Source organism: Brienomyrus brachyistius, chromosome 21 (genome assembly GCF_023856365.1).
Source record: "Brienomyrus brachyistius isolate T26 chromosome 21, BBRACH_0.4, whole genome shotgun sequence".
In the NCBI taxonomy this organism is placed as follows: Eukaryota; Metazoa; Chordata; class Actinopteri; order Osteoglossiformes; family Mormyridae; genus Brienomyrus; species Brienomyrus brachyistius.
In genome coordinates, this window is record NC_064553.1 from 7,653,838 (window position 1) to 7,678,182 (window position 24,345).

Genomic DNA, 24,345 nt, shown 5'->3' on the forward strand with positions numbered 1-24,345 from the left:
TTTGTAGTGATATTCATTGCCTATGCCAATGGAACAAATACCTGGAATATACTAAGGTCTTGAAATGTTTTGTTAGGTTCAAGAGGTGTGGTATGTAAATAAACATTTCTGACATATAGGCTGAGCAGATGGGCTGTCTGGCACTGACTTACAAACTCGCCTGAGACATGCATGAGTCATCAATAACGCCGTTACTAATCTAAAGTCTCAGCAGATAATCTCCTGCCATGTTGTCATGTATTTTGCGTCCCCGCTTTACATATTTAAACACTCTGCTTTAAGAGGTTATCTTAATCTTTTTGCCTCATATACGTTCACAAATCCATCCATTTTCTGAAACCGCTTTTCCTCTTCAGGGTAACGGGGACTGTGAAGCCGATCCCTGAGACTACGGGCACGAGGCAGGGTACAAAAGAGGATGAGGTGCCAATCCATCATAGGGCACACTCATATACTACCCATAAAAGTTCTTCCTCTTATTTCTAATGTGCTTGTTGCACTTCCTTATGAACAGGCCTTTTGCAAATATTTTCCAGTTTGTAAAGAATTGAATGCATGGAAGCCGGCTGTGAGATTTTAATTGTCTCCCAGTTCTAAACATAAATATACCATATATGTTACAATAATATATATAATATATGTTATAATATATTTTCTTAATATGAGAAGAAGAGACCATTTGTTTTAGTAACCCATAAAGCAAGCCCCCACCCCTCCCCAAACATTTGTGGGTCTTGTTCGGTTAATGGCTTTGTCAGGATGGGGTCTTGCTGCTGCGCGTCTTTGCCGTTACCATAGAAATAAAGCTGCCCTGCAGGTCACGTTCAAAAGGCTGCCGGGAAACAGGAGCGGCTAGTGGTCGCGCGAGCCTAGCCTGTCTCGGTGCTGCTGTTTTAACTGCTGCGGTCCTTTACGGTTCATCTACGTGTAAGAAGTACGCCTTTAGGATGACGGGGAGTGCGGGCGAATGGTGTCTGATGGAGAGCGATCCGGGGGTCTTTACGGAACTGATCAAAGGCTTCGGTGAGGCGTTTTGTTAGTTTTTTTTTTTTTTTTTGGTTCGCTGGGTCACAGGCTAAGCTAACGAGCTACATAACACGCTTGCTGAGTACAAGGCCGAACGCTGGGACGCTTTACGGCTTCTGCCGCTAGTCGTATGACTAGCTGCGTTGAATTAAACCTTTACTGGATAGCAGAATATTATGGCGGTCAGCTAAAGCCTTGAGTGGAAACTCCTGCGCTTTACTCAACTGTAAAAGGGCGGTTAGCCAGACGCGCTGCTTTGCTGTCTGCCTGGCTAGCAGTTAGCGGTTAGCATCAATTGAGCGGTGTACATCCCGTACGCGCTAGCTGGAATGTTAGCGAATAAATTAAAGACGCAGAATTACTATGCCCCATTTATGATGATGCTTTAAATACAACGGACTTTTTCTGAACAACTTAACGACCCGTTTAAGCGAGTTATAGTGCCCTTAGTTTTCGTTTTGCTGTGATTTACGTGCATTTTTTTGTTGCGGGCAAATAATATCGGTAATTTGTCAACATATGTTTATGCTAATATGTTTTAATGCAATTAAAAAGTAAATACATCGTTTCCTGACACCATCCACATTAGAGGTGAAGGGGCTTGTGAGTCCATCGCATATGAATTCTTTCAATCTGTAATTTTAATATCCATTCATTTTGCCAATGGTGATTACAATGTTACTTCAGAAGTTATTGGTACTGGAAAATTGCCACGCAGTTAACTTTGGCTGCATGCTTTTTATTTAACGATTTGACTTCCTTTTTGTGAGTCTGTAACATTAACGTCGACCAGCTCCTATAAGCACCCTCTGATCTGCTGTCCTTAGGATGCAAAGGTGCCCAAGTCGAAGAGATATGGAGCATGGAACCGGAAAACTTTGAAAAACTGAAGTAAGTTTAAAAAAAAAAAATGAAATTGCGTGCTTATTTAACTCGGGTCTACAGAAAATGTTTCTCTTTGCAATGTGCTTTGCTGTACTGGAACGGATCCACGTACCTTCTTAAAGCAGGTAGCTTTCCTTTGCGTAGTAGGGAATTGTACTGTAATTATATAGCACTTCATTTCTTTGCAGACCAGTTCATGGGCTGATTTTCCTTTTCAAGTGGCAGCCAGGAGAGGAGCCCGCCGGTTCCATTGTCCAGGACTCGCGGCTGGACCACATTTTCTTTGCCAAGCAGGTAGTAATCAGGGAATGAGTATCATCGCAGTGTGAATAGATTGTGCCTTACTGCCTGTGGAGTAATGATACCTATGATGTTATGCAATTGTGTAGTCTAATGGTTTAATGCTATTAGTGTTTCCACACACCTCCTAGTACATCAAACATGCATCTTTCAACTAATCTGCCTGTCAATCTTCCTGCCTCTTATCCTGTGGAAGGTCAGGACATCTGTAGCCCGCATAGGGACTGCTGGAGACAACCGGAGTACCCAGAAGAGAGAACTCTTCTGAATCCTTTCTCTCCTCTCCTCTTGTCTTGATGTCACAGGTCATTAACAATGCGTGTGCCACTCAGGCAATTATTAGCGTGCTGTTGAACTGCTGTCACCAAGACGTGCAGCTTGGGGACACATTGTCTGAGTTCCGGGAATTCTCGCAGAGTTTCGACGCGGCTGTAAGTTATTGTGTGTTTTTTTTTTTTTTTTCTCTGATGGTTTGTAATGTACTTCTCGTGTTAAGGGACATGTCGGATGTGAGGCATGTTAACTAAAATCTGCTGAAATTTGGGCAGGGCAGTTTGCCCCGTTACTTAGATGTTAGAGCTTCAAATTGTTCATATGTTCAATGTATGCTCAGTGTCTGTATGCAATGATGCTTGTATGTCTTAATTATGGCCTGTTTTTATAATTTTTTTTTATCTTTAGATGAAAGGTCTGGCACTGAGTAACTCTGAGGTGATACGACAAGTTCATAATAGTTTTGCCAGGTAATGTCTGCTTAATATACTTAAGTTATTTCCCTCTGCCGATGTTCTTGCACTTAAATACTTAGTATACAGATGTCCAAATGTTGTCAATCTAAGTAAGGAGTTACCAAGCTATGTAGTTTATTAAGCTGATTCAAGCCTCAAAATACCTTTTTATTTTCAAAGATTATGGTGACTAGGGTTGCAAAATTCAGGGAATTTTTTCCCTATGAATTCCCATGTGTTCCTGTTAATTCCCCTGGAAAGTATCAAATTCTCCAGTTTGACTTCCCATGGAATGGAAAGTTTCTACAGATTTTCTGTCCCTTTGTAACACTGACGGTGACTCGCGTTAGGATCTGCCGAATGGGAGTGTTTGTTTTGATCTATTAATGCTTCAGTCTGTATAATTTTGTGGAATGAAACTGGGGAGTCTGCCAAGAAGCCACGCCCACATGGGGTGAAAGTGTGAACTCCACACACACAGAGGAGTTGGAGTAAATTAAGCAAAATTATTTATGGCCAAAGTGATGTCAAGGACAGAATAGGCTACTTCGAGAGGCTAATTGGCACACATATGTGGTTAACCTTGAATTACTGGGTGCAAATGTGTCTTTAAGATGTATTTGTATTGCAGTCATGCTCAGGTGATACTTGTTATGCTCCGCAATACTGACATAATTGCGCTTTCATTCACTTTTAACGTGACGTGCTTCCACACAACTGATGGCTTTTGCTCTTTATTTTCACCTTCATACACTATGCGCCGTCTCCTTTCTGCGATATTGCCGAGTAATTGAGAAGGGACGTTTTAATCGGTGCCTTTTTAATCGAGTAATCGTGATATCGCAAGTCCGATCTGCAGAGCTATTTTCAAATGACCATGGGTTCATCAGAATGCCACACCATCGTAATTTGAGGAGCGCCTGCACTTCCGACAATATCGGCGATCAGTGTAGCGCCACACATTTCCTCTTCCTACCCGAACAAAACGAGACGTTGAGCGCCAGGATTTTTCTTCTCCCCCCCCCTCTACCTGACAGACAACAGATGTTTGAGTTTGACGCAAAGTCATCTGCGAAGGATGAAGATGCGTTCCACTTTGTGAGTTACGTTCCAGTGAAAGGGAGGCTGTACGAGCTGGACGGGCTCCGTGAAGGCCCGATTGACCTTGGTAAGCTGCCTCGCCTGTCTTTCCTGTTAAATGTACAGCTGTCGGATGCATGTGGTTGGCAAGCAATCTGAGCTAGCATTGCTGTTGACTTTCTCTGTCTGGTTGCTCGTTTTCAGGGGTTTGTAACCAAGATGAGTGGATCAGCGCAGTCCGGCCCGTTATTGAGAAAAGAATTCTCAAGTAAATCCAATGGTCGCTTTCTAAATAAACATCCCGTAATTTTACGTGTATATGCGTGTTGTCTGTGGTCTATGCTTATGATTGCCTGCTTTCCAGGTACAGTGAAGGCGAGATACGGTTTAACCTGATGGCGATAGTGTCAGACCGAAAGATGATTTATAATCAAAAGATTGCCGAACTGCAGAGTCGGCTTGCTGAGGTATGAAGCTCCTGCAAGATTATGGAAATGTTGTGATATTTGTTCTTCCTGTTCTTCCCTTCTCTATTATACATTTATCTTTAGTGCATTTTTCCATGCATTCTGACATTTTGGAATATTACCTTTTTAGTTTTGGAAAAAAAACATTTGATTTTAGACGGTTTACCTTACAGAGGGGGCTTTGAACAATGTCTAAAATTTGCTAAATGTGCTGATGGTTGCCTACTGCCACCTGTCAAATTTTCTAATTTTTATTTTCCCTCCCAGGAGGAACCAATGGATACCGATCAAAGTAACAATCTACTTTGCTCCATTCAGTCAGAAATTGCGAAATATCAGCTTCTCGTAGAAGAGGAGAATCAGAAGCTGCAGCGATATAAAGTAAATTTGCTAAACATGTTTGGTTTAATGTCCATGCACCCTGAACTCGCGTCGCTCACATTTAAAACCTCCGTTTTTAGATGGAAAACATCCGGCGAAAGCACAATTACCTACCATTCATCATGGAACTGCTCAAGACATTAGCTGAGTACCAGCAGTTGATACCATTGGTGGAAAAGGTGGGGTTCATTTTGCTTTTAAGTTGAACTGCATGTCTAACTCTATTCAAAAACAGCTGAATACCTTGAATTTTTTATGTGAATTTTGCGACTGTTAGTCAACCCTCAACAAAATTATTAATATGGAAGTCCAGCAAAAGTTGACGCGATTTCATGTTACTGCCATCATTTGTTGCGGTTTGAATGACCCTCAAAGTGCCCTAATATTTATGGAGAAACCGAAATGGAAGCGAGGGCGGTTCTGTGGATAGTGTATGGTAGTCAGTCCGGAATGTGGCATCTTACTATTCCTTGAACATCATCAGTAAGATCATAAATGATTCTGATTGAGTTCAGATTCCCCATGTTTCGTTTATTTAACGAAATGTGTTGTTTTGTAGTAAGTTGACAGTGGATGAACAGCAAGAAATTTCTGGGTACATTTTAGCATTCAAATTCTCCAGTTGTGTAATGCAGTGAATGACTTTGCCACTAGATGGGACTGTTGGATCGTTGAAACCCTTTCTTTCCCAAAGGGATTTAATTAACCATTGCTTGGTTTTAGATGCCATTAATTTATCTAATAGCAAATGCCAGTTAGAGAATTGGCCAATAAGGATTTTACTTTGATGATCCTGTAGCACTATTGTTATATGCCAGGATATTTGGTACACAAGAACCATATATTTGTTTCGTTTGATGCTGTAATCATTGAGTGTAAGAATTGCTGAAGCTGTCGTTGGTCTTAGATCAATAGTGATAATGTGCACAAGCTAATCTTTCCCACTGTGTAATTGATGCTTCCTTGTGTGTTCACTTCCCTTCTAGGCAAAAGAGAAGCAAAATGCTAAAAATGCCCAGGAGGCTAAATGACGCACTGAGGCTTTGTACCGTCGCTCATTGTCACAAAACGTGCACAGAAACCACAGGTGACTTAAGCTGTCCAGTCCGGCAACTGAAAATCCATGCATGCAGTGAAGTGTTGGAGTAGACCATCTGTTCTCCTGTCACAGATTTGCTAATCAAGTCTAAATCTGTTGAAACATGTTAAAAATTCAAGCTTGAAATAAATGAACATTTCTCCTTCATTACCCCCCTTTTTTTTGTAAAAGTTGTAAATGATTGACTTGTCAAATTTTTGTTTATTTGAATTGTAGTGGCAGCATCTATAAACACATTGGACTTTTGTTATTGACTTTTTCTTTTTTTTATATATATATGGATGCTGTTGATTTAGTATTTAAAGTGTCAATAGGTGGAGCTGTTTTTCCAAATATGGCCACATGAGTCACTGTATATCGCACTGGTAGGGAGTGCTGTCTTGTTAGTCGTTTCCCTCATGGCATTGCGTCCATAAATGGGTAAATAAAAGTCATCTTATGATGAAGGAAAAATCCTTTGGCTCAACTTGCGGTCTTGATTTTGCAGAATAAAAGCAGATTGTGCTAAACTTGTTTGTACAGACACTTGTCTATCGGGACTTGAAGGTGTTTGAATAAACAAACAGTAGCTTTTGGGAAGTTCCACATCTAACGTAGTTATTTAGTTTCAGATTAATCTCTCCGTAAGATGCGAGTTCTGTGGCAGTGACGTTTTTCTGTAACCATGTAATTGGGATGGGAACTTTTTAAAAATATTTTTCTTTGCTTCCTTATTAAATAAAGCTGAAAGAGCTGACCTTTTGTAAAGGAGGGCATTCATACGCCCAGTCTGCCACCACAAGAAGGTACAGTGACACTACTGCTCCTGCCAGTGGTGAGTCAGCTGCATGGCGTCAGTGATGCACACGTAGGCAGGCGTCGGTAAGCGATGCACAGGCCCTCGCTGATAATCTAGGCCGAGCGCAAAGCCCTATCTGTGTTCCTGTCATTCGATGGCCGGTCTGAGGCCTGCTGATGTAAGTGTGCTCATCTCACGATGATCGGCAAGGAAGTGAGCTCATCTGGGTGGCTCTGAGCGATGGGCTTTTCGCATCTTGGGTAGCTGTGCTTTTTCAGTGTTGTCAGCGGGTTGCTGTTTGACGCACCTGGGGGTGTCTCACAGCGCTTGTGTTTTAGGATGACCTTGCAAGGTAAACATTCATAGGTGTGTTTGTGGCTTTGTAGATGTGATTATCCTCCTGCTGATGCATGCATTTTACATATTTAACCAGAAAAAAATTCGATTTAACGGGGCATGGTATGAGTTGTATTGATCCCATTTCTAAAATCCTCCAACGGCCTGTCAGATTGCAATGGATCCATGAAGCTCTTGAAATCTAGTCACTTTCAGTTATATTTAATTATACTTGTAATTCTCACACGCTTCAGAATACTGCTCTTGTTTCAGATCCGATTGTATTCCAAATCCTGCACATACATGAAATAGGATGTCATGTGCCTCCCTCTTTACCAGTGGCAGCACCTCCCTCAGTCCCCCCCACCCGATCACTGTCTGCCTTATGCTTTTAAGTGTGTCATTTTCACTGTTAATGACCATTAGTAGTTTCAAAACTGTGGTCTAGGGCATTGACATCCTGTCCCTTAACTAACTCCGGTATTCACTTCTTTTGTTGTCACTGTTCCTTTTGTTGTAAAATTTACTATCATTCCTGTTTCTATGAAAACTTCAGTAGAACTGAGCAAATCTGTAAATGCGATTATAGGTCTGTTATATAAACTAATGAGTAGGCTTTGGCGGTATCCAATGTACCCTGCTGTCATACCTACTAAGGTATTGTCCCGCGGTGTGCAGTATTTTGATGACATTTTCAAAAACGACGATAGTCGCTAGGGTCTCCACAATAACTTCTGGTAAATGGTGAAATACAGAGTCTTCCCATATTACTGTAATTACCACCCACGGCTGCTAATAAGCTATCGCTAATGCACTTACATGAATTTTAGGGTCTTAACTCATCCTAGAAAATTAATTAAAAAAAATACATCTTGTTAAATCAGGGAAGTTCACCAAATAAAGGGTGGCTGTTTTGTCTCTGTTAAAGTTACTCCGTGATAGACAAACCAGGACAGTATTTGACAGTATTTATTCAGTTATAATTTACCATCCGGACACGAGTGAAAGCTGAAACTAGCTTCTTTTTTTTCTTTTTAAAATGTTTTAAATGCAACAAAAGTTGTAGTGAACCAAGGTACAATACTGCTTTACATTTAAAATGAAGTTGTAAGTATTGTGTTCATTATATTGGTATTTGAGGACACAAAATTCTGCAGCTTTACCTATAGCAGTTAAAAGAAACTATAAAGGTTATTGGCTGTCAGCCATAACGAGCATGTCTGTGTCTGTTTTGTCTAATATTTGAATGTATGATGCTGTGTGGTATCAGGTGTCGGTACTTTGAGTGCCCAGCAAGGAAAGGTAACCTGATACTCTCAGCCGGTTTCTGTACTGGACTATTGCTTACAAGAAGCACTTCCTGTGGAAAGTATGAGTAATGAGTGAGTGCTGCTTCACGGTGTCCGTGCCCTCTCACTCATCTCATCGCAAATAGTGTGTTCTGTACGAGCCTGTTTATCATTTTCCTTTATTGGGTAACAAACAGGTCTTTATCTTTTTTTTTCTTTTGGTAGATGAACATCTTTGGTGTTCTCGTTGGGCGACTTCACGGTCAAGACGTACCTTGTGCGTCACTATTGCCGAATGAATATGGTATTGAAACACAATCTGCTCTGACGTGCATTTCCAGCATTCCATCAATAAGCTGACTCATTTAGTCAGCGGCTATCCATAAGCCTGCCTTAATATAATATTGTAATAAGGAAGTTTTACATTATATATATATTTTTTTTTTCCTTATTGGGGCAGTGTGTAGTTTCATGGGATAAGAATATAATTTTATGTCATTAATAGTTTCTGTAACTAAGTGTGACACTTCCGGTAGCTTCCATTCCAGTTCAGATTATCGCCACTGTTATTCACCACGTTTAGATGAATAAGGAAGACATGTAGGATATGACATCCTGCATTTCTCGTCAGACTTACGTTGGCAAAAGGCTGATGCTTCTTGCCTACACGTCTTCACAAATTCACCCCTTGCGGTAGAATTCACGGTAGCTAGCTTTTACAGCCGCGTCAGTGGCCTAGACTCTCGCACCTGTGCTTTAGATTAATTCTCTGCCTAGTAGATCAGGGAAGGCACCAGTGGGAAGGGGCGTGCCACTGATTATAATAAAGGCTTTGCTCTATTCCGTGTGCAGCCTGCATGAGCATGCACCCGTCAGCCGAAATCTGACTCACGTACGTCACGTACAAAAAGTGCCAGTGGTCAGTTGCATTCCTACATGCCTGGTTAGAGTGGTTTCACAAGCATGTATATTTCAACTGGAATGTATTCAGACAATCTCCCAACATACCAGTGGGAGTGGCATTCTGCACCTGTGAAGTTAAACACTGCACATTTGTTCAATTTAGTTTTTGGCCAGTCACTTTCTTTTTTGCTTAAGTGCTCTTTCTGATTTCATACATGAGACTGACATTTGTCATGATCATTAATAATCAATTGACCTCCCATATTCCAAGCAGTTATCCTGAGCAGAGTCACAATAGGGTGCATTTCTGAATCTTAAATCTATGTTGTTAAAACAGACGTATGTCATTAGTCTCGATCAGTGTTTTCCGACCCAGCAGGGAGATGGGAGGGAGCAAAAATGTGGACTGTCCTGGGGGGGGGGGGGAGTTGGAGTTGGGAGGGAACAAAACTGTGGACTGTCTGGGAGGGAGTGAAAATGTGGACTGTCTGGGGGGAGCTGGGAGGGAGTGAAAATGTGGACTGTCTTGGAGTCCCCGAGGACTGGGTTGGGAAACACTGGTGTAGATGACTTACCATCTGGCCTGAGATGGTGACACAGTCAGCCTGAATAATGCACATATCTCTTCCTCTTTACTATAGTGTGGCATCCTTACCGAAAACTTTATTTTTTCCGCCTTTATACCAACTCAGGTGTTTCTGTGATACCAGGTCAGTGTCAGTAAATATTGAAACGACCTGAGAAGGATTCATTTTCACAACAAGAATTTTAACAAGCCCTGATTAATTAGTCTCTATCTGAATTACATTTTCTCATGTTTCAGGCTTAGCTAATGTTGCATATCTAGGCATTGGTTTAATTTTTTATATCCATTTATGATTTTTTTCATATATAACAACCTACTGTAGGTATGCATGTTTAATAATGGTTATTTTTGAAGGTGAGTTTTTGTCTAATAGAGTTGCAGCTAACTGTTTTCTCCTGCTGTGGCCATGAGTGGGGAGAATAGTGAATCCTCTGAGTGGAAGAGGTATGACTGAAATCCGAAGGTGCTGTGAAAAGAAAGTTCACACAGCAAAATGCAATCATGCCCTAGAACTGGTTGCAGAAACTGCAGGATGAACATCATCTGTAAGCTGAAGTGAATCACACCGAATACGAAAGGGGGAATTCCGACTGAAAAACGATTCATTCTCAGACATAATCAGTGTCCATGCACCCGGATCTGGGTTTCCCTTTTTTGCATCATCATGTGGTCTTACTAGTGTACTGTGCAAGATTTGTACAATGTCTTTTTCCTGAGTACAGCATTCGTCGACTGATGTGTTCTGAAGACCTTTATGCCGTAATCTTTCTTGAGTATCCCTGAAGAGGAAATAGCAGTGTATACTGTGTTCAGTGGAAATATTCACTGGCAATCTCTTGTAAGCATAAGCAGCACTGGAGCACCTGAACATTCACTGGAAGCTCAGCCTAGCTGCATTTATGCCTAGTCGACTCCTCGACAGTCACCGTCCTTGTATGTCGCTCTGGATGAAAGCGTTTGCTAAATAAAGTATAGGAAACGATAGGAGGTTGAGGACAGTGATGCTCATTCTGGGAAATCTTCCATAAACTGGTTTTATGTAATTTTTATTATCCACTGTATGGGTTCCTGTCTCTGCTAGTTGGTGTGATCAGGACAGTGTCGTCTGCTCGGCCCGCGGTGGAGATCCCCATCTCGGCAAACACACCAAACCTACGCAGACCGATATAAACCAGCCTGGGCTGCTCGCGACCAAATATGACGCGCCTCCTCCCGTGGTCATATTTGCGTATGAGTGCATGCGCATATATACTTATATATACTGGCAATAAAGGTTTGCGTGCACAGATTTTCTACATTTGCATGTTACTCAATATTCTTCGCTAACAGATAAATGTACAGTATGTTCACCCTTTGAGTACCTTTATTAGCAAGAAAATTCCATATCTTTGATTTATCAACGTAACCTCCTCTAGCAGTTATAACAGCAGAGTGTACGAACGATTATTTTGGGGTTTCTAACCATTCAGTTTGCTTAGCAGCCTTTCCACTGAAGACAAGCTTTCCTTGAGAACATTCTCGATATTTCCTTCTTGTGCTGCAACGGGGACCTTCCGAAGTTTCAGTATAAGTCATGACCACTGTAGAAGATGTTAAGTGTTAAACTTGGATAAGTTTCAATATATACAAGTAGCAGTTCAGTTAAGTGTCGGTAGTTGATTAGAAATAATGACACTTTTCTTGAAATGCATGAACCATTATGATTGATTAACGATTAACGGACATGGGATCAGTATGTAACTAATGCTTAGTTTCTGGTTAATACATGAGGAGTGAACTACTACAGTTAATCCACCATAAGTCAGTAGTTTGTTTCACACACACACACACACACACACACACACACACATACACACACGCAAGTTTGTCTTCCTATCTAAATGGGGACCGTCCGTTCATTTCTATGGGAAAAACCCTAATCCCAATCACGACGCCCTTAACCCCTACCCAGCCCTAACCTGTGCATAACTGCTGTGCATAAGTAACCAACCCAAATACAAGACTTTTGGCATTTTTACTTTTTTGATTGCATTCACAGATTTTTTTCTGTGGGAAATTTCAGGTTTTACTGCACTTTGGGGAAAATTGGGTCCTCAAATGTGATCTATGCAAACCCCCCCCCACACACACACACATAAAGTTAAGTATACGTTGTTTTAAGCATCCACTTTAGCAATAAAAATTTTGCACAACTGAAACAAATAAATACAGTGTATTTATTTCAAACAGTCACAAGTTCACATTTTTCATTTTCTCAGAATACAGCTTAGGCACTTGGGCCGGGCTCAATCCACCCCTCCTACGTGGTACGATCCATTTTTTGGGTCCGGGAGGAGGCTCCGCCTGCATTAGCCTTATAAAAAATAAAACGCATAAAAAAATAACAACTGCAGTCCGGCTGCAAATAATACCAACATGTGTAAACTCGTTTGATTAAGACATTAAATCTAACTGTATAATTGTTCATTCACCCATCTATCCATTTTCCATATCTGCTGGTCCTGTGCAGGGTTACAGGGGTCACAGGTCAATCCTGTAAGCAATTGGGGCAAGACAGGAATTAACCCAGGATGAGGTACCAACCCACTATGAAGTTACCAGAGACCTATTGCCTACAAGGCGAATGACCGCTACACTATTGTCATATTTACAAGTCCATTTAAGGTATATATGCATCTGATAGAACTTGCCTACAACAACTGCCATTGGTCAGCTGGATTAATGGAATGCAGGATTTCATTGGTTTATAGAGTTATGCTTTTTGAGTGATAAGTATGAGGCCGAATCACCATAGCATTATGTGAGCGACATTGTTGTAAATGTAGCATAGCTCTGACTTCTATTAATTAGGTACAACCATTACCATTCAGTGATTCCAGATGTGAAATGTGACATAGGAATTCAGAGCATCCCCAGCTTAGTACTTGCGATGGCAATTAGGTTGTGCAGCCTTTGTGAACTTTATCAATGCCTTATCTGTTTCATTTTCCCTTCTACATAGTTAAATAGCTATATGTCATTTTTTGCAGTGAAGTGTTTAAGAATCATATCTTTCATTTCCCTGAAAGTACTTCATAGAAAACATGGCTGTAGTTAATCTGATATTCAGTGGAATTACTACCAGAGAGATAGCTAAGATTGTGCCTTAGCCAGGTGACTCTTAACAGCCAGTATATCCTGCATTTGGCCAAAAATACCTCCCATAAACACGATTCACAACACAAGAATCACCATATAGAGTCCTTTCTCGATGTAAAGTGCGTAAATCACGACCTAGGCAGCCAGTCGCTTAGGCCTTTCTCCTTGCCAGTTCGCACAGTTCCTTGTAGATCTCAGACTCTTTGAACCGAGGGTATGAGCTGTTTTCCATCAGACTGAAGACTTTCCTCTGTGCTTTCAGGAAACAGGTGGGGGGTGGCGCGTTAAGACTCCTAGCAATCGCGTCCTTAGTGTGAAAATCCACGTTGATCTGAAGTCAAGCACAAGAATGTTAGAATTAATGAAAAGAGATCTGTAGAGATGCAGTAGGAGTCATTGCAACCCTGTATGATGTAGTGTATAAATTTGGGATGATATAGTCATAAACAGGACTGTCAAGTTTCATCAAAAGTTTAGAGTTTAGAGTTATTACATCTGTTAGGGGCGCAGTGTGTGTCTCACAGTCAATGCGTGACAGAGAACCTGCCTACTGCATTGATCAGATCTTGCTCTACCGCTTCCACTCCGCATATGTGCACATCCACGTAATAATTTGCAATAATGCAATATGCAATAAATGCTATTTTGGGACAGCTATGAACTCTGTGGGAAACTCCACTCTGTATGCCTGCGCATTGTCCAATAGATCTATATAACAGGACACCTTTGTGGGCTTAACCCTTACTTCTGAACGTGAGTAACACAAGGTGTGGCGTGTGAGCTGGTTGAAATGCGTTTGTCTCACGGTCAATGCAAGAGACTTGGGAACCATTATCATGTCCTTCATATACCATTTCATTAGTCACTTTTAACCATGATATAATACCTTTACATAGAACAAGGTCACAGCTAACCAGTTAACAGCTCAGTTTAAGTAACCCATAGAGCAATCTTTAAAGTTTCTTTTAATAAAGTCTCTCATCTGGAAAGGAGATGACTGGCAGATACGTGGATGAAAATAATTGCTCAGCGAGAGCATTTGATCTTCACAATGATAAGCAATATTATAGTCAAATAATAAAACGATGGGAATGGTGCAGAATCGATTCACGAAGAATGAAACAGGGAGGGAAAATTAATCGTGTTTATGATAAAAAAAAAACAGATATACGTCTATCAGGATTTTTCCTCTAAGAAGTTCCTTATAGAAATGCTTTTTTTGTGGATTATGTGGCAGGTAGTAAAGCAGAAATGTACCTCTTTTGGAGACTCGGCCTTAATGAATTCTTCATAGATTTTTCTAGCTCTGGATGCAAGTTTGGAAGGGCACTGTACTCTTTTAAACTCTTCACACGCAAGCCAGAATTCAAGGTTCTCCTCACAGAACTCCGACTTCAAGAAGATCCGATATGCCGCTAGTCCATCTGTAAGATCCCAAACAGAAAGTTTTTTCATTTTTGAGTGTAGTGGCGTTGTAGACCTTTTCATTGACACATCACAATGCAACCCATTGTCAGTCCTACCTAACCCTGGCTGAAAATTCACTCTGAGACATTGTTTCAGATATGATTTGTATAGACTTGAACGACACTTCCATTAGTCATACTCACACTTATGAGAAAGCAAATTTTCGAGTGACAAAGACCACTGGTTTACTTCTTCAACAGTTGGCCTGCAACAAAACAAGACCGACAATTATTTGATCTCTAGCATGCTAAACACAAAATACATATACAACTGCTAGACGATAGAGGCTCGACAATGCATAAAGGCTTGGTTTAAATACGCTCGTGTTAAAATTTTTGACAACATTGTGTTTACCTGTAAGATCGTGAACCTGTCCTTGCCTCAGAATAATTCCGCAAAAAGAAATGCAGTCTGGACCTCCAGGTTTTTGGTCTAGATATTTGAAAATGTCATGTGTCAGTATGCTATGTCTGTTAACAGCACACCTCCCCTTAGCAAAAAGTAGTATACCTGAAGTTCATGCTATTAAGTATGCTTAAGTATAACTATAGCAAGTATATTGCGGACCATGTACTTGTAATGTACTAGAAAGTATACCAATTTAATACTTCTTCAGACTAAATTGGAACATTTTTAAGTTTATAAAAGTATACTTTAAGTATACAAGTACACTCATCTATATACTACTAGTGTACTAGATATATACTTCCAGTCCACATTTTAGTTCAGTACACTTGAAGTACACTTTTATGAACTTACAATTACTAAACCTAAATTTTTTATTTTCTTTTATTTTACTAGTTTACTGGTTGTTATACTTTATTTCACATGCCACACGTAACACTATGTATTAGTACTTTGTGGCAGAAAGAAGTATACTAAAGTATAAGTCTAAGTATTAATGCACTTAGTCTTAGACTTTTCTTTACACTTAGTATAAGTCAAGTATACTTCACTATACTATTCTTAGGTATATAAAATATAGTATATAAAAAGTAAACTTCCAGTATAAATTAAGTATACTCGTAGACACACTTGAATAAACTACTTTTTGCTAAGGGTCCTTATAGCAACAGTACCCAAAATTGAACTTCCTCTCCAGCCACACTACTGTGGCATCACTAATCACAAAAAGCACGATCATTAACGCATCATCAAATTTCTCAACTTACTTAGTCTCACTGCGAGATTCCGACATGACCTTTCCGCGACGTGCACACCGTGTGTCCATCCTCGCTGATCTGTGCACCTGATCCAAATCGAGAGGCGTCTGCATAGTTTATCCCTCTTCTAGTGAGAATTAAACCTGCTTCCTTAGGCCATTTATGTACTCCTGTATGACTGGTACTTCAGAGGCAGTCCTCTTTCAAATCCGATTGGTTGCCGTGTATCAACAAGTTGTTCAGGAGAACAAGAGTGTGTGTTACCTAAGCTTAACTGGTGACAAAGCACAAAACCCTGCCTCAGGCGGAGCAGTGTCTTACCTGCTTGGCATAGCAAAGGACAATGGACTTCCTTCATTTTCTAAATATAACTGCGAGTCTTTGCATGACACAAGCTATATTTACCTGAACTGTAGCCTGTGATATTAGCACAAACCGGTATTAATTATCTTTAGAATCGGCTTCAGGAAAAGAACGACAACTTGTTTCAAATTTACAGCTACGAAATGTTAAACATGAAGAGCTCAGGCCTTAAACTATAAAGTTTAAACGAGCAACTCATTTATTTGGCACTTTCTGTGCAGACACGACCCCCGAAATGAACATTAGCGACAGATGCTAAAACAGGTTTAGGATACTTCTGCCCGAGAAATTAATGAATGTCACGTCCTGTACTGTTCCCACAGATTAGCATCAGTTTATAAATAGCTCATGTCGCAATAGGTGTGGCTAAATATAGAGCAGGCAGTTTAGCAGATAGGAACATGAGGAATGTGCTTCCCTTTGTCCCAAACAACAGAGGAGATGCGAATTACATTGCAAACTGGATGAGGTTAAAAATAAGCCAGAAGTCACTCCTTTCAATGGGGTTTAAATGACATCTTAATTATTTGTAGTTAGAATTTGATTCAAATGCATGTGGCATACAGAGGGGTCTCTATAGATAGGAAGGTGGTTACAGACTAACAAATACTTTATTATTTGAGGATTTACTGGCACTAATTGAGTGGTCTTATTGCTACTGCAACAAAAAATGAACAATCGAGCAGATTCATATGAAAATATATGGCTGCAGAGAAGCAAAGGTGGATAGTTCAGGTCCAGAAAGTAAAAGTCCAGACCACAATTTTGTTTCAACCACCCAGTTGAGTACTCTGTGACTGTGACTCTTTATCGTTAACTGGTTGGTTGAAACAAAATCTTGGTCTGGATTATCTGGACCCGAACTTGCCACCTCTGGACAGAAGGATTATTGGCTGTTTTTCTTTCCATGCAGTGGCTGCACTTCCTGTTATTTGGGCTACAGAAACACCTATCCCAGTCTTACGTGAGCACATCATCGACTCCTGTCCAGTCGGCAGAGCTGCACACATAAACATCAAGCAAATAAATGTTGCCTGTGGTTTAGAAAAGGCAAATAACATGTCTTATCTCACAAGAAATCTGGTTACTAGGCTGTGAGGCAAATTATGCGTGAGCAAGCTAGAGAACACAATAGCATGTTCATTCAATAAGAGATCATTTATGTAACAGATCACTGATGCTCTGGCTTTCTCTGCAGACACACTGTCAGTCACATGACTGATCACTGCACCAGTCAGATGACTTGATTGTTTGTTTCTTGTAGTTCTGCTTTTTTTTCTTAATTTCTATCTTTCTCTTCTCACCTTTATCGCAAATATTCTGCATGCACATCATGATGAAAATTAAAATAAGCCAATAACACATCGTGCTCAAAACACTGAATTGATGCATGTTGTGACATTTATTACAAATTCATGTTAAGTTCACTGATGCTTCGAGGCTCAGTGGAAACCAATGATATCACACCTGCTGTCTTCAGGAAAAGAGGCTCTTTTAACAGAGAATGACAAGCTGGAAAAGTGGCAATGAAAGTGAAGATGTTTATCGCAGACTTTGGGTTAGTGTACAGACCTGACTTTGTGAGCTTTCTTTGTTTAATGTGCCACACCCCCCAGCTAGTTTCATTGGCTGTGCCCTGTCACATGTCCTGGGTGTATGTTGCCAAGCACGAGTCATATGTCCCTACTGTGAATGAGCTCCTGTAGGGTTCTTTATCTCTCGATGACACCGCAAACAATGAAATCCGATCAACTAAAGAGATATTGCATTCACATTTTTGCCACTTTCGTACTGTTGCAGGTCTAGTGGGCCAAGAACATCATTTAGATTTAAAAATATCTCAACAACAATAAAAAACAAAAAATAGAAATTTATTTAAAAAAGAAAAAACTTATTTTTTTATACACCTTGAGCATGTCATTTATAAACCCATTCATAACAAATAATAATGCAGTCATAAAGCATTATAAACTTGGCTATAAATAATTATGAAAAGACATAACACATTATAGCTGTGTGTATTATGCATTATGAATGCTTTATGAATCTCTCATTTATAATGCACTATAGATACCTTTATAATGCATTATAATGGTCGATATAAGTGTTAAGGATACGTTGTACTCCATTTTAAAGGTATCTATAGCTGAGAACTTCATAATGCATAATACACATGGCCATAATGTATTATGCATATATTGATAGTTATGTTTATAATACTTTATGAATACATTAAAAGGCATTATGTCTTTATACATTTCTAAAAACATGGCCTGACGTACCAGAAGTGTTACCAAACGGTGCAGTCTTTTCAGACAGGTCCCACCCACATTTAGAGTTGTTCTGGGTAATACCGTGTAATATTATTTACATTACATTACTCTTGTTATTCTTTACCACATGTTTTTGGCATTTATTTGTGTGTATCAAGAAAAGTAATGGAAAAGTAACGGAAGCTATAATCCAAGTGAAAATGGTAGATTACCTGGATTCAAATACAGTAACATTCTGAGGGATAGCAAACATGGATTTAGGAGAGGTAGATCATGTTTACCTCATTTACTTGAGTTTGTTGAGGAAGCTACAAGAGAAATTGATCACAAAAAGGCCTACGACGTGATCTACTTAGATTTCTAGAAGGCCTTTGATGTTGTCCCCCACAAACGGCTATTGCTTAAGTTCAAAGCTGCAGGGATTTTAGGGACTGTAGCAGCTTGGATCGAAAACTGGTTAACAGACAGGAAGCAGCGAGTAGTTATTAGAGGCAGAATGTCACAGTCGACCTGAAGGGGTACCGCAGGGTTCAATTTTAGGACCACAATTGTTCCTAATTTATGTTAATGATATTGACACCAATACATACAGTAAACTGGTTAAATTTGCAGATGACACCAAGGTGGGTGGTGTATCAGATACTGATCTAGCAGCACAGAGGCTATAGCAGGATCTTGATTTAATTAGCGACTTGGCTGAAACCTGGAAGAAATGTAGTAGGTTTGGTCACCATACCTTAAAAAGGACATTGCTGCCTTGGAAAAAGTGCAACGTAGGGCTACGAGAATGATTCCTGGTCTTAGAGGAATGTCTTATGAGGAGAGGTTAGCTGAGCTGAATCTGTTCAGCCTCGAGCAAAGGAGACTAAGGGGGGACATGATCCAGGTATATAAGATTCTGACAGGTCTGGATGCTGTTCAGCCAAATAGCTATTTCAATATTAGTTTAAATACTATAAGTCGGGGCCATAAGTGGAAATTAGCAGAATAACATTTTAAAATGAATATGAGGAAGCACTTCTTTACACAGCGTGTAGTTAGAGTATGGAATAGTCTTCCTGTTAGTGTAGCACAAGCTAAAACCCTGGGTTCCTTTAAATCAGAGCTAGATAAGATTTTAACAACTCTGAGCTATTAGTTAAGTTCTCCCCAAACGAGCTTGATGGGCCGAATGGTCTCCTCTCGTTTGTAAATTTCTTATGTTCTTAAACAAGCCTCAAAATTTAGACAAAACCACGCACCTACTGGATTTTTAAATAGAAACAGTCCGGTTTCCAAAAAAAAACCTTTTTGCAAATAAGCTTGTAATCTATGAGGAAGCATAGTGTGGCTAGATTTGAATGTGCCTACAGAACTTCCTTGGTTATTTCAGTTCAATGAATGCAGAAATGTTGCTTATAGCTACACTATGTATGTATTGCATTGAAAATTCAGGAGCCACTAGGCGCAGACAAAGACCCCAGAAGGATTATTGCGGAATATAAGGTGACATTTACACTAACTCTGCTGTCCACCAGCCACTGGAACAAATACTTATTATTTATGCATCTATACCCTCCTGTCCTATGTTAAGGCAGGGAATAACCCAGGATGGGGTGCCAACCCATCGCAGTCTTCATTTACCTTTGACATTTATTTGTTTGTTTATTTGCTGTTTATGTGGAATAACAATCATTTGAAAGCCGCATCCTCTCAACACTTCTTGAGGTCGCCAGTCAGGAAACCACAGTTGGTTGGGTGGTGCTGATTGGCTCCTGCTAGTGCGTAGGGGCTTCCCAACCAGGCACCTAGACAGGTAATAAAGTTAGGGGTTTTAACGTCCCATCCCCTGGTCAGCAGTATTGACTGATGGGAGGGGGGGGGGGTGCGGTGGGGCACCTCATTAACTTTATTTTGACCTGTAGGTCTGCTCCCAGCGGCCCTGATTTAAGTTTATCATGAACAATGGTGTTCGTACTGGGATCTAACGCACATCATACAATCTCCATTTAAAAAGAGTTGCCGAGATCGTAGTATTAACTGTCGAATGTATACAGTGACCCCTTCGCATTTGCGAGGGTTTGGGGTAGAAGATCCCCGCAAATGTGAAAATTCGCGAATAATCCTTGGGGCCCCTAACTTCAAACTATAAGTCAGCAGCACTTTACTTGAGGGGAGGCACAAATTATGTATCCATCCATCCATCCATCCATCCATCCATCCATTTTCTGTAAACACTTGTCCTATTTAGTTAATTATTAACTAATCAGTTAACTGTTAACTAATATAGATCTTGAACTCAATACATGAACCGTCACGACTGATTAATGATGAATAAACATGGGATCAGTATGTAACTCACACTTAGTTACTGGTTAATTAATGCGTTAAGTAAGCACGTACCGCTACATTATTTGTCCCCTCAAGTAAAGTGTGACCAAAAAAAAAAACAATAATTGTTTGTTAAAAAAAAAACAAAAACTGCTAGTGCTATAAATTCCACCCCAGTCATTTTATTATGAACTCTAATGATTTACAGGAAGACATGATTATTTAGATCAGTAGATAACATGAAATGTTAGGTGGGGTTAGGTGGTTTCCTGTCCAAGTACTGCAGTGCAATAATAAAAAAAATAATAATTGGATGAGCCACAATGAAAATGTACAATTACAGGGACTTTCTGGGTCTGGGACCTGCAAGCTCCGCTGGTTTTCATCTTATCTGTGTGTAAATGTAATTTTTTAAACAGGATATTCATTCCTGCTTAACTACGCACAAATTACAATCAAGTTATGCTTTTGTTAAAAAAAAAAAAAAAACACAAGTTATGTAGAGACCAGATGTAAGTATATTCTTAAAAATGCAATTTGAAAACATTTTCATGTAGTAAACGGCGTAGGAAAGGTAATCTAGCAATTGATAATTTAGGATGCCAGTTGTGATCACCTTAGTAATAAAAAGCAGAAGTTGTCATTATTATGCTTTTTCCAAACATCTGTTATGGATCCGTAATCCATCCATGTGCTCCCAGTTTTTTCCAACATGGTGTAAGATCACAGTAAGCTTTTTTATTGACACTTTTATGTGTTAGGTGTGCAGTACATGGAACATTGCGGGCTGTATGCGCTACATGACCAAAAGCATGTGCTTGTTGATCTCATTCCATTACCCCCCTCCTCCCCATCTGCTGCTATACCAGCCTCCACACTTCTGGGAAGACTTTCCACTAGGGTCTGGAGAATGGCTGCCCAGGTTTGCTTCGATTATTCATCAGTGAGGTTGGGTACTAACGTTATGCTGGCCCTCATTCACCACTCAAATTCATCTCAAAGGTGTTTGATGGAAGGGGGTGGCATGGTGGAGCAGTGGTTAGCACTTTCACCTCTGGGATCTGATTCGAGTGTCTGCCAGAGTTCCAAGTATGTGGAGTTTGCATGTTCTCCCCATGTCGTCGTGGGGTTTCCCCGATACTCTGGTGTCCCCCCCACAGTCCAAAGACATGCTGAGGCTAATTTGAGTTGCCAAAACGCCAATAGGTGTGCATGTCTGTGTGAATGGTGTGTGAGTGTTCCCTGCGATGTGTTGGCGCCCCATCCTTCGTTGTTTCCTGCCTTGCACCCATAGCCTCCAGGATAGGCTTCAGAGCCCCATGACCCTGGACGGGATAAGCAGCTTCAGAAGATGGTTGGATGATATTTGACAGGGTTGATGTCTGGGCCCTATGCTGGCCAATGAAATTCTTCCACATCAAACAAACACCAGACCCATGCATCCATCCCTCTATTTTCTGTGCCCGCTTATCCTATCTCAGGGGCTACAGGCGCAAGGCAGGGAACAACTCGGGATGGAGTGCCAACCCACTGCAGCTGCCCCAAGTGTTACCACAAATACTCAAAGCCCACAATAACCAAAAATGTCATTGTATGCTGTAGTGCTGAGATTTCCCTTCACTGGAACTAATGGGTTTTACCCAGACCACAAAAGCAGCCCCAAACCATTATCCTTTTCCACCAAACTTTAAAGTCGGCACTATTTTGCTCCCTCCCAGCTTCATGTACTGCCTGGGGATTCCTGAGGACTGGGTTGTGAAACACTGCCTGGCAGGGAGCTGGGATGGAGCAAAAACGTGGACTGTCTGGTGGTCCCCAAAGACTGGAATGGGGTAACACACAGTCCATGTGGAGGGCATGGCTGTGCGCTTGATTATATGTGCCCACTATCTAGAATGGATGTTCATAGACTTCTGCCTATGCAGTCTGCCACATGATATCAGTTCCCGGGCTGCCATTACTGGTCCATTGAAACCATCGTAGTGGAACCTTGCATAATGAATATATCAACCATGTTAAATTTCAGAGTATTATCAAAGTCTATCAAATTTGTTTCTTCACAGTATTACCATAGCAAGCGGTGTTATTCGGTAAATGGGAGCCTCTCAGTGATGTATTTGAGCAGCTTCTCTTACCATAATTGTCAATTGTACAAGAAACTGAAACGCGACACTTCCTGTTTCTTAGTTGTACATCCTGTAGAAAACCCCAGAGATCACTGACGAGATACGTGTATTTTTCTTCAAGCAGAAACGTGCATGATTTTGAATCACTACCCCGGTTCTTAAATAATAAGCCATTTCTCATAAGGTGGAGCACTTTCTGGAACTGAGAGCTGCTCCCTAAATTGACCTCTCTTCTACTGCAGCCTGTTTTGTTTTCATATTTTTTTTTTTACATATGCCCTTCTGAGAACCTTAATTATAAATATATTTTAAAGTTATACATTATTCAACACTATACATTAGCTGTACTCATTCGGTGGACCACATCCAGACTGAAACACAAGGCATGCATTGTCCATCCATCCGTGTCCTGTAACTGCTTGTCCTATCCTGGGCTGCAGGGGGGTTCGGAACCTATTCCCGAGGCTGCAGGCAGAAGGCGGGGAACAACCCAGGATGGGGTGCCAACCCATCACAGGGCACAAGGCAGGGAACAACCCAGGATGGGGCGCCAACCCATCACAGGGCACAAGGCAGGGAACAACCCAGGATGGGGCGCCAACCCATCACAGGGCACAAGGCAGGGAACAACCCAGGATGGGGCGCCAACCCATCACAGGGCACAAGGCAGGGAACAACCCAGGATGGGGTGCCAACCCATCACAGGGCACAAGGCAGGGAACAACCCAGGATGGGGCGCCAACCCATCACAGGGCACAAGGCAGGGAACAACCCAGGATGGGGCGCCAACCCATCACAGGGCACAAGGCAGGGAACAACCCAGGATGGGGCGCCAACCCATCACAGGGCACAAGGCAGGAAACAACCCAGGATGGGGTGCCAACCCATCACAGGCCAGGCATGCATTATATAAGTCAGATTTCTCATGTTTTCTGTGGGCGGGGTGGCACAGCGGTGCAGTGGTTAGCACTGTCACCTCGCACCTCTGGGACCTCAAAGTCCACCACCATGGCTCCATGTGTGTAGAGTTTGCATGTTCTCCCCGTATCACCGTGAGGTTTCCTCCAGGTACTCCAGTCTCCCCCTGTAGTCCAAAAGCAAGTTTAGGTTGATTGGAGGTACAATCTCCCATAATTGTGCCCCCCATCCTGGGCTGTTCTCTTCTTTATACCCATAGGGTCTGAACCCCCCCCCCCCCCCCCCCCCCCATGGATTGGATTTATTCGTGTTCACAGACATTCAGAATGTCATGATAACACTTTGCTTGAGAGGTAACAAATGATGTAGTAATATGCTATTAATTACAAATTAATTAACCACAAAGTCTTAGTTACATTCTGATCTCATGTTCGTTCACGAACCATTAACGACTCGTAACACATCACTTATGTCATGCAGTTACTGTATTTGTTACTATATTTGTTAATTCTGTAAACCTTTGTGAAGTACTAAGGAACAGCCGAAAGAACAAGTAATGAATATACTGATCTCAAGTTTGTTCATCGTTAATGAATCGTGACGCATCTTTTATCTCAGGTTGCTAATACGTGTATTCATGATTTGTACTGTGCAGTAATTACCGCATCTGTGACCCCCTCAAATGAAGTTTTGCCAAGAAGTCCACTTATTGCCGATTTCTAAACAAAC

General features: G+C 41.0%; 3 protein-coding genes across 4 annotated transcripts in view; 1 reads left to right on the forward strand and 2 right to left on the reverse strand.

The window, feature by feature from the left end:
• The first annotated feature begins 816 nt into the window (after positions 1 to 816).
• On the forward strand, positions 817 to 6,421 carry uchl5 (ubiquitin carboxyl-terminal hydrolase L5). Its single transcript, XM_048988350.1, has 11 exons — positions 817 to 1,023; positions 1,854 to 1,917; positions 2,100 to 2,205; positions 2,517 to 2,642; positions 2,893 to 2,954; positions 3,977 to 4,107; positions 4,224 to 4,287; positions 4,384 to 4,486; positions 4,754 to 4,867; positions 4,948 to 5,046; positions 5,854 to 6,421. Exons 1-11 carry the CDS (start codon positions 948 to 950, stop codon positions 5,896 to 5,898), a joined length of 990 nt encoding a protein of 329 aa, XP_048844307.1. The 5' UTR covers positions 817 to 947; the 3' UTR covers positions 5,899 to 6,421.
• The window catches only part of LOC125716238 (regulator of G-protein signaling 4-like), a 327,463-nt gene continuing 303,985 nt past the window's right edge, over positions 868 to 24,345 (reverse strand). The window contains exon 6 of one of the 2 annotated variants that reach the window (XR_007384284.1): positions 868 to 878. The gene's annotated coding sequence lies outside the window, so the exon portion shown is untranslated. Of the gene's footprint in view, positions 879 to 16,812; positions 16,827 to 24,345 lie in introns of those variants that run through there. The other variant, XR_007384285.1, reaches the window with a different exon arrangement.
• Positions 12,061 to 15,904, reverse strand: rgs2 (regulator of G protein signaling 2). Its single transcript, XM_048988357.1, has 5 exons — positions 15,636 to 15,904; positions 14,818 to 14,895; positions 14,607 to 14,668; positions 14,254 to 14,420; positions 12,061 to 13,327 (listed from the first exon to the last, which is right to left on the reverse strand). The coding sequence occupies exons 1-5, from the start codon at positions 15,737 to 15,739 to the stop codon at positions 13,148 to 13,150; spliced, it is 591 nt and encodes a 196-aa protein (XP_048844314.1). The 5' UTR covers positions 15,740 to 15,904; the 3' UTR covers positions 12,061 to 13,147.

Bases quoted from the DNA above. Each gene is read 5' to 3' on its own strand.
- uchl5 (XM_048988350.1), top strand. From the start codon at position 948: ATGACGGGGAGTGCGGGCGAATGGTGTCTGATGGAGAGCGATCCGGGG. The intron at 4,487-4,753 runs GTATGAAGCTCC...TTTCCCTCCCAG, and splicing joins TGCAGAGTCGGCTTGCTGAG to GAGGAACCAATGGATACCGA. The intron at 5,047-5,853 runs GTGGGGTTCATT...CTTCCCTTCTAG, and splicing joins TGATACCATTGGTGGAAAAG to GCAAAAGAGAAGCAAAATGC.
- rgs2 (XM_048988357.1), bottom strand. From the start codon at position 15,739: ATGCAGACGCCTCTCGATTTGGATCAGGTGCACAGATCAGCGAGGATG. The intron at 14,669-14,817 runs GTAAACACAATG...GTTTTGTTGCAG, and splicing joins ACAGGTTCACGATCTTACAG to GCCAACTGTTGAAGAAGTAA. The intron at 14,421-14,606 runs GTGAGTATGACT...GGGATCTTACAG, and splicing joins AAATTTGCTTTCTCATAAGT to ATGGACTAGCGGCATATCGG.